The sequence below is a fragment of the Stegostoma tigrinum genome, chromosome 7, assembly GCF_030684315.1.
Source record: "Stegostoma tigrinum isolate sSteTig4 chromosome 7, sSteTig4.hap1, whole genome shotgun sequence".
NCBI lineage: Eukaryota > Metazoa > Chordata > Chondrichthyes > Orectolobiformes > Stegostomatidae > Stegostoma > Stegostoma tigrinum.
Genome location: NC_081360.1, coordinates 15743895 through 15763169, shown reverse-complemented (window position 1 = coordinate 15763169; position 19275 = coordinate 15743895). Strand labels below are relative to the sequence as shown.

The following is a 19275-nucleotide window of genomic DNA, read 5'->3' as shown; positions in this document are numbered from 1 at the left end:
TAAACGATGCCTGAGGTAACAAAGCCCATATCTTGTGAATGGGAAAACAATTTTTAAAAAAAGAGGTGAGTAGGAAGAGAAGTCCCATTGTCCAAATGGGTGCCATGAGACCTTCCAGGACCACCCCAGAAGGGAATGAGTGCAACTGATCAGGGATATCAGCTTCTGGGCCTAAGGATCTGCTTATGATGTCACAAATGCTGAGGTTTCAAGCTTCCCCTCCTTCCCCAGCACCCTCTTTGCAAATGTCTAAGTCTCTGAAAAAAAGACGGATGACCTTGAAGCTGGACTCACCTTCCAAAGAGAACTGAGGGACCTGCTGTCTGCTCTGTTTCACAGACACATGGTTGACCCCTGCTACACCCCTGCCTTGGAACCTGGAGGCGTCTCAATTCACTGAACAGACCATTCAACATTTTCGGGTAAGGCAATGGGCTGAGGAGTCTGCCTCCTAATCAGCACCTCACGGTGCCCTTTGAGGTGACCCTGGCAAGTCACTGCACCTCAGACCCAGAGTATTTAACAGTGAAATTCCATCCATGCTACCCTCTGTACGAGTTCACCTCCGCTGCCCTGACAGCGGTCTACATCTCATGCCACACAGAACTGAAGAGTGCACTTCATGAAGTTTACAACTCTACAGACTTGAGACAGAATACCCTGGGGCCACGTTTGTTGTAGCCAGTGAGTTTTCAACCAGGCCAAACTCAAGAATGTGCGACCAAAATACCACCAACATGTCTCCTGTCCCACCAGAAGTCTGAAAATCCTTGATCGTGGTTACACAAAGATGCCTACCATTCCATCCCCCATCTGCATTTTGGAAAATCAGACCACGGTGCTAAGCTCCTCCTCTCGGCTTTGTGAGAAACACTCGCTGCATGAAAAATGTTTTGTTTCAGATCACCCTTGCTTCATTTGCCCATCACTTTAAATCATAAGTGCTTCAGTTATCAAGTCAAGTTGACTGCGTGAGATAGAGGCCCCTCACAAGATTCTACTCTGGATAGAAGCTTTTGAAAACATGGCTGTTATGTTGTCATGGTGATATAAAGGGTGTTGATTTGTAAGGGATGCCTAACATTTTGATTTTATGAACAGCAAATTGCAGCGGTATGATGTGCGAAAATTGCAAGAAATTGAACACAAGTCTCGAGTTGAGGATACTTCATTCCTGGCATTTGCTTCCAGATCTCTGGTTGGGATTGGGATTGGGATATCTGCATTACCTCCTGGAATTCCAATGGATCCATTTCTCCTACAATTGTTTCTGCAGCCAAGGGCTTGAGAAACAGACCACCATCAGCTGGATGGGTCTGCAAGGACAGCAATATTTACAAGAAGGAGTTGGATATTATTCTTATTATTAATATTATTATTATTTAGTCGGACTCAAGCAATCGAAGAGTTGGTAGCATTGGATGATCAGCCACAGTCATGATGAATGGTGGAGAGGGCTCGAAAGGCCTGGCCCACTCCTGCTTATTTATCGACATTTCTGTTTCTATGAATGATTCAGGGATAAGGAACTTCAGTATAATGGATGGATTCAAAACAGGCAGGCTGTTCTGCCTGTGGAGGAATAGATGAGAGGAGATTATCAGAGATGTTTAAAATCATGAAGAGTCTGGGCAGAATAGATAGGGAGCAACTGTTCACAGTGGTGCAAGGAGCATGAGTCGGCAACATGAGAAACAACCTTTTTAAGTAGTAAGCATTTCCCATCTGAAGTAGTACATCTTGGGGTGGAGGCAGATTCTGTCATGCCTTTCTAGTTGGATTATTCTGTAGAAGGGCAATAATGGGCTGGATTATGGAGAAACGCCAGGTGAGATGCAGGAAGCTAATGGTCGTGATGGGCTGATTGGCCTCCTTCGGTGCTGTAAACATTCGCTGTTTCCATAAAGCCAGCATGCAGAGCACAGCATGAGAGTGAGTGGCAGTCTCACCTCTGAGTCAAGAGGTTCATAGTTGACAAGCAGGTCCAGAGCTGCCTCTCCTGGTGCTTCAACTGTGGGAGTATTGCCCTGTCAAGACATTAATCCAAGGGCCCCCTCTGCCTTCTTAAGTGGATGTATGAAATTGAATGGCTACAATTTGATGGAGAACAGAGGGGAGTAGTTCATCCCAAACATGTCCTGGCATCGGTTATTTATCACTCCATCAGGCAACCTAGTCACCATCACATTGCCGTCTCTGGCAGCCTACTGTATGCAAGTTGGCTGCTGCATTTACTCTACAATGCCTACACTTCACAGGCAACGAAGCATCCTGAGGCCACTCCAAGGTCAAGGTTTGTGTGTGCACGTGCGCGATTGGGTGTGTGTGTGTTTGTGTGTGTGTGTGTGTGTATTTGAAACTCACTCTTCATTAGAGAGAGGAGCACCAGCAGTTTTGCCAGGCATTACTGGACAGGTTAACAATCTCATTGCCCTGCAATTCAAAATTATATGTGAGCTCAATGTCATCATTGGCAAAACAGTATTGAGGTAACACCATCAAACATTACATAAAGGCCTTTTACACCATGGAGCCTCATGCTCCAGAGGACAATAACTTACAATCGCCTCTGCTCTGATTGGCTGGAGAGTCTCCCTGGCACCTCATTCTCATCACACTGCTCAAGCACGTCAACAATGAAGGAATGGAAGTTGACCACTTGTCATTGGGGTCCGTGAGACTTTAACCACCAGGTGCATTAAGCTTTTGTTCACTGAGAACATCAGGAAGACTGACTGTAAGGTGCACCCCCAGGCATTCAGAGCTGGTTTCCACTTCTTCTCTCCACCAATACTTAACCATGCTCAAATTCACCTCTTCTCTGCAGTAATGTTCTGGGCTGCTTGTGGGCTTTCCTGAAATTGAGAATGAAAGGAGAGGATGTGAATTGTAGTCATCACAATGGTGATGCTTAATATGGTCTAGCTGACCATAAATAACCAAACTGGTCAAGCCCCAGAAACACATACCATGATGAAACATTATGAGACACATGAGTCTGATTAGGATCTGTTTATTTTTATTAGCTAGGGCCTTATATGCCAACGACTCTACTCAAAATTTATATTATTTCATTGGTTTTATTCATGCAACACTAATTCCCATATTGTATTTGGATTCCCATTAACAGTTCAGTTGGCGAGAATCAGTCAGAAGGAAGCTGAAGTCTGTTCCAGAGTCATGTTCAGTGGCTTTCTCACCCCTACGAAATGAGAACACAATTGAAGTTAGTGCCTTAAGAGTCACTTGCATTTTCCCATACTAATTACCAACTGTATCAGTTAGGATTTCCCCTTCATTATCTACTTTTCTTTGAAACATTTACCGTGAGGGGAAGATTTTTTGGATGCCTTGGTGTTAGATATCATGAAATATTTCAAGAATTTGAATTATTCGGACCAGAGATCAATCTGCGTGCTAGCTGTGGTTCAGTGGCTAAGTGCTCCAGCCTCTGAGTCAGAATCCCTTGTGTCTATAAAACCATTAGATATTGGAGCAGAATTAGGCCATTCAGTCCATCAAATCTGTTCCACTATTCAATCATGGCTAATACGTATCTAAACCCCATTCTTCTGCATTCTCCCTGCGACCCTTCTGCAGCCTCCCTGCTTCCTCAACACTATCTGTCCCTCCATCTATCTTTGTGTTATCTGCAACAATGCCCTCAGTTCCTTCATCCAAATTATTAATGTATGATGTGAATAGTTGTTGAACTAACACTGACCCCTCCAAAACTCCACTAGTCACCAGCTACCATCCTGAAAAAGAGCCCTTTATCCCCATTCTCTGCCTTCTGCCAGTCAGTCAATCCTCTATCCATGCCAGTACCTTGCAACTAACATTATGGGCACTTATTTAGCAGCCTCCTGTGCAGCACCTTGCCGAAGGCCTTCTGGAAATCTAACCAGGTGATATCCACTGACTCTCCTTTGTCTAACTCCTCAAAGAATTCTAATAGATTTGTCAGGCATGATCCCTCCTTGACAAAGCCACGCTGACTCAGCCTTATTTTACCATGCACCTCCAAGTACTCCACAAGCTCATCCTTAATAATAAACTCTAAAACCTTACCAACAACTAAGGTCAGGCTAACTGACCTATAATTTCCTGTTTTCTGTCTCCCTCCCTTCTTAAACAGGAATATTACATTAGCTTTTCTGCAGTCCTCTGAGACCCTCCCTGACTCCAGTGACTCCTGAAAGATCACCTTCAATGCCTCCACAATCTCCTCAGTTATCTCCTCCAGAACACTGGGGTATAGTCCATCTGGACTGGGTAAATTGTCCAACTTGAGACACTTCCCCCGATTGTCTTGAAGTTCTGGTATGCTACAAGCATCTTCCACTACAAGGACTGATGCAAGATACCTTTTTTTGAGAGGCTGTGACTTAACACATGTTCCACCCATTTGTACGGATTTATGGCCCTGGGTTACTAGATTATGGCACAATGACAATGCAGAGGGTTCAGTGCTATCACCTCCAGTAAAGGAGGAGAGGAAATGAACACCAATAATGTGTAACTTGCAGACGGAATCTTTAGAAGGTTAATGGTGATCTACAAATGCAAGTCTTCATGGATCATATTTCTCTGAAGAAATTTAACTGCAATGTTATATTGTTCTAAAGTGTAACACTGACAATTTAAGGCTGTTGACTGGCAATTGTCACTGACTGCTGTAAATCCTTAACAAAGATGCAGAAGTTATTGAGTTTTGAGAAGATTTGTAGCTCAGATTGAGGTTCTGGATGTGAGTTTGCTCGCTGAGCTGGAAGGTTCGTTTTCAGATGTTTCGTCACCTTTTTTTTTATTTGAAAAAATATACTTTATTCATAGAATGTACAAAAAATAAAACATTTATACACCTACCCAGTCATGCAAGCCACTCCGGGTTACCCGGGGGTACGTACACCAACTGAAGGAAAAAAAAACAAAACAGAGAAAAAAAAACAAATCAAAGAAACCGCCCCGGCAGCCGTCACCCCGCACAGTCCCAGTTGGCCCCCTGACCAGTTGGGGAAGGCGCCAGCTGGGCCCAGTTACCAGATAGGATTCTTTTCCCTTTTCTGGACGAGGGGGCTCATACAGTGGTCTTCCCCCACCGCGCCTTGGCGGCGGCTGCCCCAAGCTTTAGCGCATCCCTCAGCACGTAGCCCTGGACCTTGGAGTGCGCCAGTCTGCAACACTCGGTCGGGGTCAGTTCTTTCAGCTGGCAGACCAGCAAGTTGCGGGCAAACCAAAGAGCGTCTTTCACCGCATTGATGGTCCTCCAGGTGCAGTTGATGTTGGTCTCGGTGTGCGTCCCCGGAAACAGCCCGTAGAGCACGGAGTCCCGCGTCACGGAGCTGCTCGGGACGAACCTCGACAAATACCACTGCATCCCCCTCCAGACCTCCTGCGCATAGGCACACTCCAGAAGGAGGTGATCAACAGTCTCGTCCCCCCCGCAGCCACCTCGAGGGCAGCGTGCGGTGGTGCAGAGATTCCGGGCATGCATAAAGGATCTCACTGGCAGAGCCCCTCTCACCGCCAGCCAAGCAATGTCCTTGTGCTTGTTTGAAAGTTCTGGCGATGAGGCATTCTGCCAAACGACTTTGGCAGTCTGCGTGGGGAACCACACGACGGGATCCACCCTCTCCTTTTCCCGAAGGATCCTGAGGATACCACGTGCTGACCACTGCCTGACGGCCTTGTGGTCAAAGGTGTTTCCTTTCAAAAATTTCTCCACGAAGGACAGGTGGTACGGAACGGTCCAAGTACTCGGAGCGTTCCGCGGCAACGAGGCCAGGCCCATCCTTTGCAACACCAGGGACACGTAGAACCTCAGTAAGTAGTGACACTTGGTGTTTGCGTACTGAGGATCTACGCACAGCTTGATGCAGCCACACACAAAGGTAGCCGTCAGGGCGAGGGTGGCGTTCGGTACGCCCTTTCCCCCATTTCCCAGTTCTTTGTACATGGTATCTCTGCGGACCCGGTCCATCCTCGACCCCCAAATGAAGTGGAAGATGGCCCGGGTGACCGCAGCGGCGCAGGTCCAGGGAATAGGCCAGGCCTGCGCCACATACAACAGTACCGAAAGCCCCTCGTACCTGACAACCAGGTTCTTACCCGCGACGGAGAGGGACCGGAGCGTCCACCTGCCCAGCTTCTGCTTAAATTTGGCGATACGCTCCTCCCAAGTCTTAGTGCATGCCCCAGCTCCACCAAACCAAACACCCAGCACCTTCAGGTAGTCTGTCCTGACGGTGAAGGGGATGAAGGAGCGGTCATCCCAGTTCCCGAAGAACATGACCTCGCTCTTACCCCTATTGACTTTGGCACCCGAGGCCAGTTCAAACTGGCCGCAGATGTCCAACAGCCTACTCACCGACCGACGATCGGTGCAGAAGACGGCGACATCGTCCATGTACAGGGAGGTCTTGACCTGAAGGCCTCCGCTGCCTGGGATAGTCACGCCCTTCAGGCTCACGTCCTTCCTGATGGAGGCGGCGAAGGGCTCCACACAGCACACGAACAAGGCAGGAGAGAGCGGGCAGCCCTGCCTGACTCCAGATCTAACAGGAAAACTGTCTGATTCCCACCCGTTGATCGAGACTGCGCTAACGATGTTGGTGTAGAGCAGCCGGATCCAATTGCGGATGCCCTCCCCGAACCCCAATTTGGAGAGGACGTCCCTCATGTAAGCATGAGAGACCCTGTCGAAGGCCTTCTCCTGGTCCAGGCTGACGAGGCAGGTGTCCACCCGCCTGTCCTGTACGTAGGCGATCGTATCCCTGATGAGCGCGAGGCTCTCAGTGATCTTCCTGCCTGGCACAGCACAGGTTTGGTCAGGGTGAATCACTGACTCCAGGACAGACCTGACCCGGTTGGCAATGGCCTTGGCCAGGATTTTGTAGTCCACGTTCAAAAGTGAAATGGGACGCCAATTCTTAATTTCTTCCCTCTCCCCCTTCCTCTTGTAAATGAGGGTGATCATGCCCTTCCTCATGGACTTGCACATTTCCCCTTCCCGAAGCGCACTATCGTACACCTCCAGCAGGTCCTGGCCGACCAGGCCCCACAGAGCAGAATACAGCTCGACCTGTAAGCCGTCACTTCCGGGAGTCCTATTCTTCTGCAAGGACTTGAGGGCTCTGGCCAGCTCGTCCAGGGATATCGGCCGGTCCAGCCACTCCCTCGTGCCGTCGTCTAAGACCTCCGTGATAGACGACAGGAACGACCCGGAGGCCGTGCTGTCCGTGGGCTTCGTGTCGTACAGTCCGGCATAGAAGGATCTGCTGATCCTCAAAACGTCGGGCCGAGATGACGTCACCAAGCCGTCGTCCTCCTTCAGCCAGCTAAGCACAGAGCTCTCTTTGTGCACCTTCTGAAAGAAGAAACGCGAGCACGTCTCGTCCTGCTCCACGGAGCGGACCCTGGACCGGAAGATTATCCTGGAGGCCTCCGCGGCGAAGAGCGAGGCTTGCTGGCCCCTCACCTCGCGGAGGTCCTCCGTGACATCGACCCCCATCAACTGCAGAAGGAGCAGGTTCTGCACCCTTTTCTGGAGTCGCGACAGCTTTCCCCGCCTCTCTCTTGCCTTCTGAACATGCTTGAGGACAAAGAACCTCTTGATGTTCTCCTTCACCGTCTCCCACCAGTCGCCTGGAGACTCAAAGAGGGGTTTCACGGTTCTCCAACCGGCGTACTCCCTCTTAAGCTCCTCGACGTTCTCTGGGGTCAAAAGAGTCGTGTTGAGCTTCCACGTCCCCTTGCCGGCCGGCTGGTCGTCCTGTAAGTGACAGTCGGCCAACAGGAGGCAGTGGTCAGAGAAGAACACCGGCGCGACACCGGTGGATCTGACCGAGAACGTCCGTGACACAAACAGGAAGTCTATCCTTGAGCGGATAGACCCGTCTGGCCGCGACCAGGTGTACCTCTGCTGCGCTCCGTCTGCAGGGGTGCTGAAGACGTCGAGCAGCTTGGCGTCCTTCACCGTGCCCATCAGGAATCTGGACGTGACGTCCAGTTGAATCCCCCCACCCGCTGTCCCCACGCCGGATCTTCCATCTGCATCAATGATGCAGTTGAAGTCTCCGCCTAGGATGACCGGCCTGGACGTAGCCAGCAGGGGTGGAAGCCGCTGCAGGACGGCCAACCGCTCACTCCGTACCACTGGGGCGTACACGTTGATCAGCCTCAGGGGAGCATTCCTGTAGGTGATGTCAGCCACTAGGAGGCGCCCCCCCACCACCTCCTGAACTTGAGAGATGGTGAAGTTGTGCCCCCACAGCAGAATAGCCAGGCCCGAGGAGCGACAGTCGTTACCCCCCGACCAGATCGAAGGCCCACAGGTCCAGGCGCCGGACCATTTCCCGTACCTGCCGAGGTGCGGTATCCCGCACTCCTGCAGAAACAGGAGGTCCGCCTCGATGGTGGTCAGGTAGGCCAACGTGGATACACATCTTGCGGTGGACATGACGCTGCGCACATTAATGCTCGCAATTCGTACCCCCATTGTGGGCAGTGACCGCAGTATCCTCCCCAAGTCCAAAGTCCAGCCCCTCCATCTGTCCCTTCATGCCCATTGCCCGGGCTAACTGCTGGACGCTCTCTGGGCTCAGGAAACCGTCTGTGCTGCCTTCCGGGTGGCATCCCCCCGTCAGGGGTGCGGAGGCAGGAGGGTCCGGCTCCGGGTCAGGCTGGGGACGTGCTGTTTCCTCCTTCCCGCCTGGATGTTCCGGGGGGCCCTCCAGTGCTCCAGCGGCACTTGACTGGGTGTCGGAGTGAGCCTCAGGATGCCTCCCGTCACCTGGAAGCGGGGTGCTGCTTTCCTTCCCCCTCGAGACCTTTAACTTCTGCTTCGGGTGGGCCCTCTCCGAATCCTCCTCGTCAGAGGAGCTCTTATAGCCCCCCTGTAGCTGCCACTTCCTGCCTGATTGTTGCGGTTCCTGGGCCCGTCGACGCACCTTCCTCCTCGCTTTCCGGACTGTTGTCCACTCCCCTGGGTCGCCTGTCGCCGCCTCCATTGGCTCCGGGTTGTCGGGGGGGATCGGAGCCTGCAGGGGTGCTTTGCTGGCCTCGGGCCCATCCTGCAGGGCTGAGCCCTCCTGCACGGCCTGGCCCTCCTGCACATTAGTGGGGTCCTTGCTGGGCCCTGGTGCCTTCCTCTCCTCCGGGGGGGCTGGCCCCGCATTTCCCCTGCCGGCGACCTGGGCGTAGGTGGTACCCCGCCGCGGGCATGCCCTATGGAAGTGGCCCGCTTCCCCGCAAAGGTTGCAGCTTCTCTCTTGTGGGCAATCCTTTGCAAGGTGTCCCTCCTCCCTGCAGATGGTGGCTTTGCAGTCGGCCGCCACGTGACCTGACCTACCACAGGCATGGCAGACTTTAGGTTGCCCTGCATAGGTCAGGTAGCCCCTGCTCCCGCCGATCGCGAAGCTGGACGGTGGGTGTGCGACATTCCCATCTGCGCCCATCCTCAGCGTCACCTTGACCTGCCTCTTACTCGTCCAGATGCCAAAGGGGTCCACGATGTCAGTTAGGTCCCCTTCCACCTTCACATACCTTCCGAGGAAGGTCAGGACATCAACTGCTGGCACATGCGGGTTGTACATGTGTACAGTCACCATACGACTCCTCTGCACCGGTATCACGAACAGTGGGACAGCGGTCAATACAGAGAGGGGGCCCTCACCTCCTTTCTCCTTGAAAACTCCAGGAAGCGCTCGCAAAGCTTGGCACTCCTGAAGGTCACATCGTAAAAACCTCCTCCGGGGAAATCCTGCAGGCAGTAAATGTCCGCAGCAGCAAACCCACAACAGTCCAACAGGACCCTCTTCACGAAGAAGGTGCGGTCCACAGGTGCACCTTCATCCACCTTCCTTACAGAAACACGGATGGTGTTCCGGACCCCCTGACCTGGGGCACGAGCACTTGCCGCAGCCATCGTTGCAGGTTGGCTGCTCCCCTGAACCAGCGTTAGGCCGAAGCCAGCATTAAGATCCACTGGTTGCAAGGGTGCACAGCCAACCCGACGTCCTCCTTTCACCTCCAAGATAGCACTCTCCTCCTCTCGGTCCACAAGAGAGTGGGTCTTTATTGTGTTCGAGATGTAAGCTGGTTCACTGAGCTTTAAGGTTTGTCCCCAGATGTTTTGTCACCATTCTAGGTAACATCATCAGTGAGCCTCTGACGAAGCGCTGGTGTTATGTTCCGCTTTCTATTTATCTGGTTAGGTTTCCTTGGGTTGGTGATGTCATTTCCTGCGTTGGTGATGTCATTTCCTGTTCTTTTTCTCAGGGGATGGTAGATTGGTTCCAAATCAATGTGTTTGTTGATGGAGTTCCGGTTGGAATGCCATGCTTCTAGGAATTCTCGTGCGTGTCTCTGTTCACACACACACCACGCTTCTACGGACTACCAAAAATTCACAAACCAGGAGCCCCCCTCAGACCCATAGTGTCTGGAACACCAACCTACAGATTAGCCAAGGAACTACACCAAAGACTAAAACACCGAGGAGAAGACTCCCACCACTCTATTCGCTCCACCCAAGAATTCCTGAACACCATCAAAAACACCAAGATAGAAGAGGATGAAATAATGGTCTCCTTTGACGTAACAGCCCTGTTCACATCCATCAACATTGACCTGGCCAAAGAAACACTGACGACACTATTAGAAGAACCGAAGACACATACACCAGACACCACCAGCCTCATCAGCAAGGACAACAGCATCAAGCTCGTGGACCTATGCCTCACCACCCACTTCACTTGCAATAACAAAACCTACAGACAAACCAACGGTACACCCATGGGATCTCCGATATCAGGGTTCTTAGCAGAGGCAGTAATGCAGAGACTCGAACAAACAGCTCTGCCAATCATCCAACCCAAACTTTGGGTCCGCTATGTGGATGACACCTTTGTCATCACTAAACAAAACAAACTAGAGGAAACCTTCAAGACCATCAATAATACCCTTTACTGGCATAACATTCACAAAAGAGGAGGAAAACAACAACAAACTGCCATTCCTAGATGTCACAGTAGAGCGAACAGTCAATGGGGAACTTCAAACCAGCGTCTACAGGAAAACAACACATACGGACCAAATACTGAACTACAGGAGCAACCATCCCAACACCCACAAACGAAGCTGCATTAGAACATTATTCCAACGAGCCACCACACACTGCAGCACAGAGGAACTACGCAGAGCAGAAGAAAATCACCTATACAGCGTATTTAAAAAGAATGGGTACCCTATGAACACAGTCCGCCGATTCCTCAGCAATAAACCCAAACAAACAGACAAAACGGGCTCAGAAACCATAACCACTCTCCCCTACATCAAAGACATTTCCAAAATGACTGCCAGACTACTCAGACCTCTTGGCATCAGGGTAGCCCACAAACCCACCAACACACTAAAACAGCAGCTAATGAACTTAAAAGACCCTATACAGACAACAAATAAAATGAACGTCATCTACAAAATACCTTGCAAGAACTGTGACAAACACTACATTGGACAAACAGGCAGAAAGCTAGCCACCAGGATACATGAACATCAACTAGCCACAAAACGACATGACCCACTATCACTCGTATCCTTACATACAGATAAGGAAGGACACCACTTTGATTGGGACAACACATCCATCCTAGGACAAGCCAAACAGAGACATGCACGAGAATTCCTAGAAGCATGGCATTCCAACCGGAACTCCATCAACAAACACATTGATTTGGAGCCAATCTACCATCCCCTGAGAAAAAGAACAGGAAATGACATCACCAATGCAGGAAATGACATCACCAACCCAAGGAAACCTAACCAGATAAATAGAAAGCGGGACATAACACCAGCACTTTGCCAGAGGCTCACTGATGATGTTCCCTAGAATGGTGACAAAACATCTGGGAACAAACCTTCAAGCTCAGTGAACCAGCTTACCTCTGGAACAAAATAAAGACCCACTCTCTTGTGGACCGAGAGGAGGAGAGTGCTGTCTTGGAGGTGAAAGGAGGACGTCGGGTTGGCTGTGCACCCTTGCGACCAGTGGATCTTAATGCTGGCTTCGGCCTAACGCTGGTTCAGGGGAGCAGCCAACCTGCAACGATGGCTGCGGCAAGTGCTCGTGCCCCAGGTCAGGGGGTCCGGAACACCATCCGTGTTTCCGTAAAGAAGGTGGAGGAAGGTGCACCTGTGGACCGCACCTTCTTCGTGAAGAGGGTCCTGTTGGACTGTTGTGGGTTTGCTGCTGCGGACATTTACTGCCTGCAGGATTTCCCCGGAGGAGGTTTTTACGATGTGACCTTCAGGAGTACCAAGCTTTGCGAGCGCTTTCTGGAGGTTTTCGAGGAGAAAGGAGGTGAGGGCCCCCTCTCTGTATTGACCGCTGTCCCGCTGTTTGTGATGCCAGTGCAGTGGAGCCGTATGGTGACTGTACACATGTACAACCCGCGTGTGCCAGCAGTTGATGTCCTGACCTTCCTCGGAAGGTACGTGAAGGTAGAAGGGGACCTAACTGACATCGTGGACCCCTTTGGCATCTGGACCAGTAAGAAGCAGGTCAAGGTGACGCTGAGGATGGGCGCGGACGGGAACATCGTACACCCACCGTCCAGCTTCGCGATCGGCGGGAGCAGGGGCTACCTGACCTATGCAGGGCAACCTAAAGTCTGCCATGCCTGTGGTAGGTCAGGTCACGTGGCGGCCGACTGCAAAGCCACCATCTGCAGGGAGGAGGGACACCTTGCACAGGATTGCCCACAAGAGAAAAGCTGCAACCTTTGCGGGGAAGCGGGCCACCTTTATAGGGCATGCCTGCAGTGGAGGACCACCTACGCCCAGGTTGCCGGCAGGGGCAATGCGGGGCCAGCCCCCCTGGAGGAGAGGAAGGCACCAGGGCCCAGCAAGGACCCCACTGATGTGCAGGAGGGCCAGGTCGTGCAGGAGGGCCCAGCCCCGCAGGATGGGCCCGACGCCAGCAAAGCGCCCCTGCAGGCTCCGCTGCCCCCCGACAACCCGGAGTCGATGGAGGCGGGGACAGGCGACCCGGGGAGTGGACGACGGTCCAAAAAGTGAGGAGGAAGGTGCGTCGACAGGCCCAGGAACCGCAACCATCAGGCGGGAAGAGGCAGCTACAGGGGGGCTATAAGAGCTCCTCTGACGAGGGGGATTTGGAGAGGGCCCGCCCGAAGCAGAAGTTAAAGATCTCGAGGGAGAAGGAAAGCAGCACCCCGCTTCCAGGTGACGGGAGGCATCCTGAGGCTCCCTCTGACACCCAGTCAAGTGCCGCTGGGGCACTGGAGGGCCCCCCAGAACTTCCAGGCGGGAAGGAGGAAACAGCGCGTCCCCAGCCTGACCCAGAGCCGGACCCTCCTGCCTCCGCACCCCTGACAGGGGGATGCCACCCAGAAGGCAGCACGGACGGTTTCCTGAGCCCGGAGAGCGTCCAGCGGTTAGCCCGGGCAATGGGCATGAAGGGACAGATGGAGGGGCTGGACCTTGGACTTGGGGAGGGTACTGCGGTCACTGCCCACAATGGGGGTACGAGTTGCGAGCATTAATGTGCGCAGCGTCAAGTCCACCGCAAGATGTGTATCCACGTTGGCCTACCTGACCACCATCGAGGCGGACCTCCTGTTTCTGCAGGAGTGCGGGATACCGCACCTCGGCAGGTACGGGAAATGGTCCGGCGCCTGGACCTGTGGGCCTTCGATCTGGTCAGGGGGTAACGACTGTCGCTCCTCGGGCCTGGCTATTCTGCTGCGGGGGCGCGACTTCACCATCTCTCAAGTTCAGGAAGTGGTCGGGGGGGGCGCCTCCTAGTGGCTGACGTCACCTACAGGAACTCTCCCCTGAGGCTGATCAACGTGTACGCCCCAGCGGTACAGAATGAGCGGTTGGCCGTCCTGCAAAGGCTTCCACCCCTGCTGGCTACGTCCAGGCCGGTCATCCTAGGCGGAGACTTCAACTGCATCATTGATGCAGATGGAAGATCCGGCGTGAGGACAGTGGGGGGAGTCAACTGGACGTCACTTCCAGATTCCTGATGGGCACGCTGAAGGACGCCAAGCTGCTCGACGTCTTCGACGTCTTCAGCACCCCTGCAGACGGAGCGCAGCGGAGGTACACCTGGTCGCAGCCAGACGGGTCTATTCGCTCAAGGATAGACTTCCTGTTTGTGTCACGGGTGTTCTTGGTCAGGTCCACTGGCGTCAAGCCGGTGTTCTTCTCTGACCACTGCCTCCTGCTGGCCGACTGTCACTTACAGGACGACCAGCAGGCCGGCAAGTGGACGTGGAAGCTCAACACGACTCTGTTGACCCCAGAGAACGTCGACGAGCTTAAGAGGGAGTACACCGGTTGGAGAACCGTGAAACCCCTCTTTGAGTCTCCAGGCGACTGGTGGGAGACGGTGAAGGAGAACATCAAGAGGTTCTTTGTCCTCAAGGGTGTTCAGAAGGCGAGAGAGAGGCGGGGAAAGCTGTCGCGACTCCAGAAAAGGGTGCAGAACCTGCTCCTTCTGCAGTTGATGGGGGTCGATGTCACGGAGGACCTCCGCGAGGTGAGGGGCCAGCAAGCCTCGCTCTTCGCCGCGGAGACCTCCAGGATAATCTTCTGGTCCAGGGTCCGCTCCGTGGAGCAGGACGAGACTTGCTTGCGTTTCTTCTTTCAGAAGGTGCACAAACAGAGCTCTGTGCTTAGCTGGCTGAAGGAGGACGACAGCTCGGCGACGTCATCTCGGCCCGACATTTTGAGGATCAGCAGATCATTCTATACCGGACTGTACGACACAAAGCCCACGGACAGCACGGCCTCCGAGTCGTTCCTGCCGTCTATCACGGAGGTCTTAGACGACGGTACGAGGGAGTGGCTGGACCGGCCGATATCCCTGGACGAGCTGACCAGAGCCCTCAAGTCCTTGGAGAGGAATAGGACTCCCAGAAGCGATGGCTTACTGGTCGAGCTGTATTCCACTCTGTGGGAGCTGGTAGGCCAGGACCTGCTGGAGGTGTACGATAGTGCGCTTCGGGAAGGGGAAATGTGCAAGTCCATGAGGAAGGGCATGATCACCCTCATTTACAAGAGGAAGGGGGAGAGGGAAGAAATTAAGAATTGGCGTCCCATTTCACTTTTGAACGTGGACTACAAAATCCTGGCCAAGGTCATAGCCAACCGCGTCAGGTCTGTCCTGGAGTCGGTGATTCACCCTGACCAAACCTGTGCTGTGCCGGGCAGGAAGATCGCTGAGAGCCTCGCGCTCATCAGGGATACGATCGCCTACGTACAGGACAGGCGGGTGGACACCTGCCTCGTCAGCCTGGACCAGGAGAAGGCCTTCGACAGGGTCTCTCATGCTTACACGAGGGACATCTTCTCCAAATTGGGGTTCGGGGTGGGCATCTGCAATTGGATCCGGCTGCTCTACACCAACATCGTTAGCGCAGTCTCGATCAACGGGTGGGAATCGGACAGTTTTCCTGTTAGATCTGGAATCAGACAGGGCTGCCCGCTCTCTCTTGCCTTGTTCGTCTGCTGTGTGGAGCCCTTCGCCGCATCCATCAGGAATGACGTGAGCCTGAAGGGCGTGACTATCCCAGGCAGCGGAGGCCTTCAGGTCAAGACCTCCCTGTACATGGATGATGTCGCCGTCTTCTGCACCGATCGTCGGTCGGTGAGTAGACTATTGGACATCTGCGGCCAGTTTGAACTGGCCTCGGGTGCCAAAGTCAATAGGGGTAAGAGCGAGGTCATGTTCTTCGGGAACTGGGACGACCGCTCCTTCATCCCCTTCACCGTCAGGACAGACTACCTGAAGGTGCTGGGTGTTTGGTTTGGTGGAGCTGGGGCGTGCACTAAGACTTGGGAGGAGCGTATCACCAAATTTAAGCAGAAGCTGGGCAGGTGGACGCTCCGGTCTCTCTCCATCGCGGGTAAGAACCTGGTTGTCAGGTGCGAGGGGCTTTCGGTACTGTTGTATGTGGCGCAGGCCTGGCCTATTCCCCGGACCTGTGCCGCTGCAGTCACCCGGGCCATCTTCCACTTCATTTTGGGGTCGAGGATGGACCGGGTCTGCAGGGACATGATGTACAAAGAACTGGAAAATGGGGGAAAGGGCGTTCCGAATGCCACCCTCGCCCTGACGGCTACCTTTGTGTGCGGCTGCATCAAGCTGTGCGTAGCTCCTCTGTACGCAAACACCAAGTGTCACTACTTACTGAGGTTCTACCTGTCCCCGGTGTTGCGAAGGATGGGCCTGGCCTCGTTGCCGCGGAACGCTCCGAGTAGTTGGACCGTTCCGTACCACCTGTCCTTCGTGGAGAAAGTTTTGAAAGGAAACACCTTTTGACCACAGGGCCGTCAGGCAGTGGTCAGCACGTAGTATCCTCGGGACCCTTCGGGAAAAGGAGAGGGTGGATCCCGTCGTGTGGTTCCCCACACAGACTGCCAAAGTCGTTTGGCAGAATGCCTCATCGCCAGAACTTTCAAACAATCACAAGGACATTGCTTGGCTGGCGGTGAGAGGGGCTCTGCCAGTGAGATCCTTTATGCATGCCCGGAATCTCTGCGCCACCACACGCTGCCCTCGAGATTGCTGCGGGGGGAACGAGACTGTCGATCACTTCCTTCTGGAGTGTGCCTATGCGCAGGAGGTCTGGAGGGGGATGCAGTGGTATTTGTCGAGGTTCGTCCCAAGCAGCTCCGTGATGCGGGACTCCGTGCTCTACGGGCTGTTTCCCGGGACGCACACTGAGACCAACATCAACTGCACCTGGAGGACCGTCAATGCAGTGAAAGATGCTCTTTGGTCTGCCCACAACTTGCTGGTCTGCCAGCTGAAAGAACTGACCCCAACCGAGTGTTGCAGACTGGCGCACTCCAAGGTCCAGGACTACGTGCTGAGGGACGCGCTAAAGCTTGGGGCAGCCGCCGCCAAGGCGCGGTGGGGGAAGACCACCATATGAAACCCCTCGTCCAGAATAGGCAAAAGAACCCTATCTGGTAACTGGGCCCAGCTGGCGCCTTCCCCAACTGGTCAGGTGGCCAACGGGGACTGTGCGGGGTGACGACTGCCGGGGTGTTTTCTTTGCTTTGTTTTTTTTTCCTTCTTTGTTTTTTTTCCTTTAGTCGGTGTATGTACCCCCTGGGTAACCCGGAGCGGCTTGCATGACTGGGTAGGTGTGTAAATATGTTTTATTTTTTGTACATCTTACGAATAAAGTATATTTTTTCAAATTAAAAAAAAGTGAAGAAACGTCTGAAAATGAACCTTCCAGCTCAGCGAGCAAACTCACATCCATGCAGAAGTTATGCTAAGTCACAGCCTACTGACAAAAGGTACCAAACACATTGAACGAGGGAAAGGCTTATGGCTTGTGGCTTCTAATTAGTCATTTGTGATTCACATATTGTTGGTAGTGTACTGGTAACTTGGAGAACGAGTAAAGCAATGCATCAGTAAAGGCTGATTTCACCATGCTAAATGATGAATTGTGGTGTGTCATATAATCTTAAGGGCAGAACTCATGGACACTGTTATTGTGTTTGCATGGATTTTGTTGGCTACTGCTGCAATGATTGATAAGGTTCTATAATCAAATTGCTCAAGATTGATTGTCAAGATTAGCCAGCTATCTCATTGCAGCATGTCACTACCAAGGTGAACAGAATGTGAACAAAATAGACTTTGGTCTAGCAATAATCAAATGGTGCACTTTGGAACATAGAAGTGTATCATTTGCTTTTGCTCTTATCCTTCTCCTCTCCCATATCAGCAAAAACCTAATGGACACTTTTGCATTCCTGTCTCCTCCTGACTGGCCTTTCCCCTAACAAGCTGGATTGAACTGTCTGGAAGGATGGTGGAAGCTGATTCAATAAGACTTTTCAAAGGGGATTGATTAAATACTGAAATACTTACAAAGCTTTGGGGAAGCATTGGAATTGGGATTAATTAGATTATCTTTCAATTGAACATAGAGAACATAGAACAGTACCGCACAGTAAGGCCCTTCGGCCCAAGATGTTGTGCCAAACTTTTACCCTAATCCTAAAGTCTATCTAACCTCCACCCCTGCCTTATATTATCATCCATATGCCTATCTAATAGCTGCTTAAATGCCCCTAATGAGGCTGACTCCACTACCCTCTCTGGCAATGCATTCCATGCCCCTACCGCTTTCTGAGTAAAGAACCTACCTCTGATGTTTCCCCTGTAGCTACCTCTATCCACTTTAAAACTATGCGCCCTTGTAGTAGCTACCTTCACCCTTGGAAAAAATCTCTGGCTGTCTACTCTATTTGTACCTTTGATCATTGTGTACACCTCTATCAAGTCACCTCCCATCCTTTGTCGTTCTAAAGAGAAAAGTCCTAGATCTCTCAACCTTTCCGCGTAATACCTTCCCTCCATTCCAGGCAACATCCTGGTAAATCTCCTCTGTGCCTTTTCCAACGCTTACCCATCTTTCCTGTAATTAGGCGACCAGAACTGGACACAATACTCCAGAAGTGACCAAACCAACGCTTTGTATAGCTGGAGCATAACTTCACGGCCTTTGAACTTGATCCCACTATTAACGAAAGCTAACGCACCATTTGCCTTCTTAACAATTCTATCCACGTGGGTGGCAGCTTTCAGAGAACTGTAGACATGAACCCCAAGATCCCTCTGCTCCTCCACTGCCAAGAACCTTTCCGTTAACCCTGTACTCTGCTTTCAAGTTTGTCCTTCCAGAATGAATCACCTCACTCCTACCACTTCTCAGCCCAGCTCTGCATTCTGTCCATGTCCCTTTGTAACCTTGAACAGCCCTCTGTACTGTCTACAACACAACCCACCCTGGTATCATCCGCGAACTTACTAATCCACCCTTCCTCTCCTTCATCCAAATCGTTTACCAAAATCACAAATAGAAGAGGACCCAGGACAGATCCTTGTGGTACACCACTTGTAACTGAGCACCATGTTGAATATTTTCCATCCACTTCCTCTCTTTGTCTTCCAAGGGGCTGACCCTTGGAAGAAATTTGCCACATTTCCTCCCATCCCATGCCTCCTTACCTTCTGCATGAACCTACCATGGGGAACCTTATCAAACGCCTTACTTAAATCCATATCTACCACATCCACTGCTCTACCTTCATCCACATGGTTAGTCACAGTCCCCTAACACAGTTTTTGAGGAACTGGAGTTGGATGCAGTTCTCACAGATGAAGTCAAAGGGGACACCAGCAGTGAGCCTTACCTCCCACATCCCGCAAGAGGAGCAACA

General features: G+C 52.2%; 1 protein-coding gene across 1 annotated transcript in view; it reads right to left on the bottom strand.

Moving 5' to 3' along the window:
- Window positions 1-3018: 3018 nt before the first annotated feature.
- si:dkey-69o16.5 (Alpha-aspartyl dipeptidase-like) overlaps window positions 3019-19275 on the bottom strand; it is a 41821-nt gene continuing 25564 nt past the window's right edge. The window contains exon 9 of the mRNA XM_048534976.2: window positions 3019-3202. Coding sequence (XP_048390933.1) covers window positions 3124-3202 — 79 coding nt within the window. The 3' untranslated portion in view covers window positions 3019-3123. The remainder of the gene's footprint in view (window positions 3203-19275) is intronic.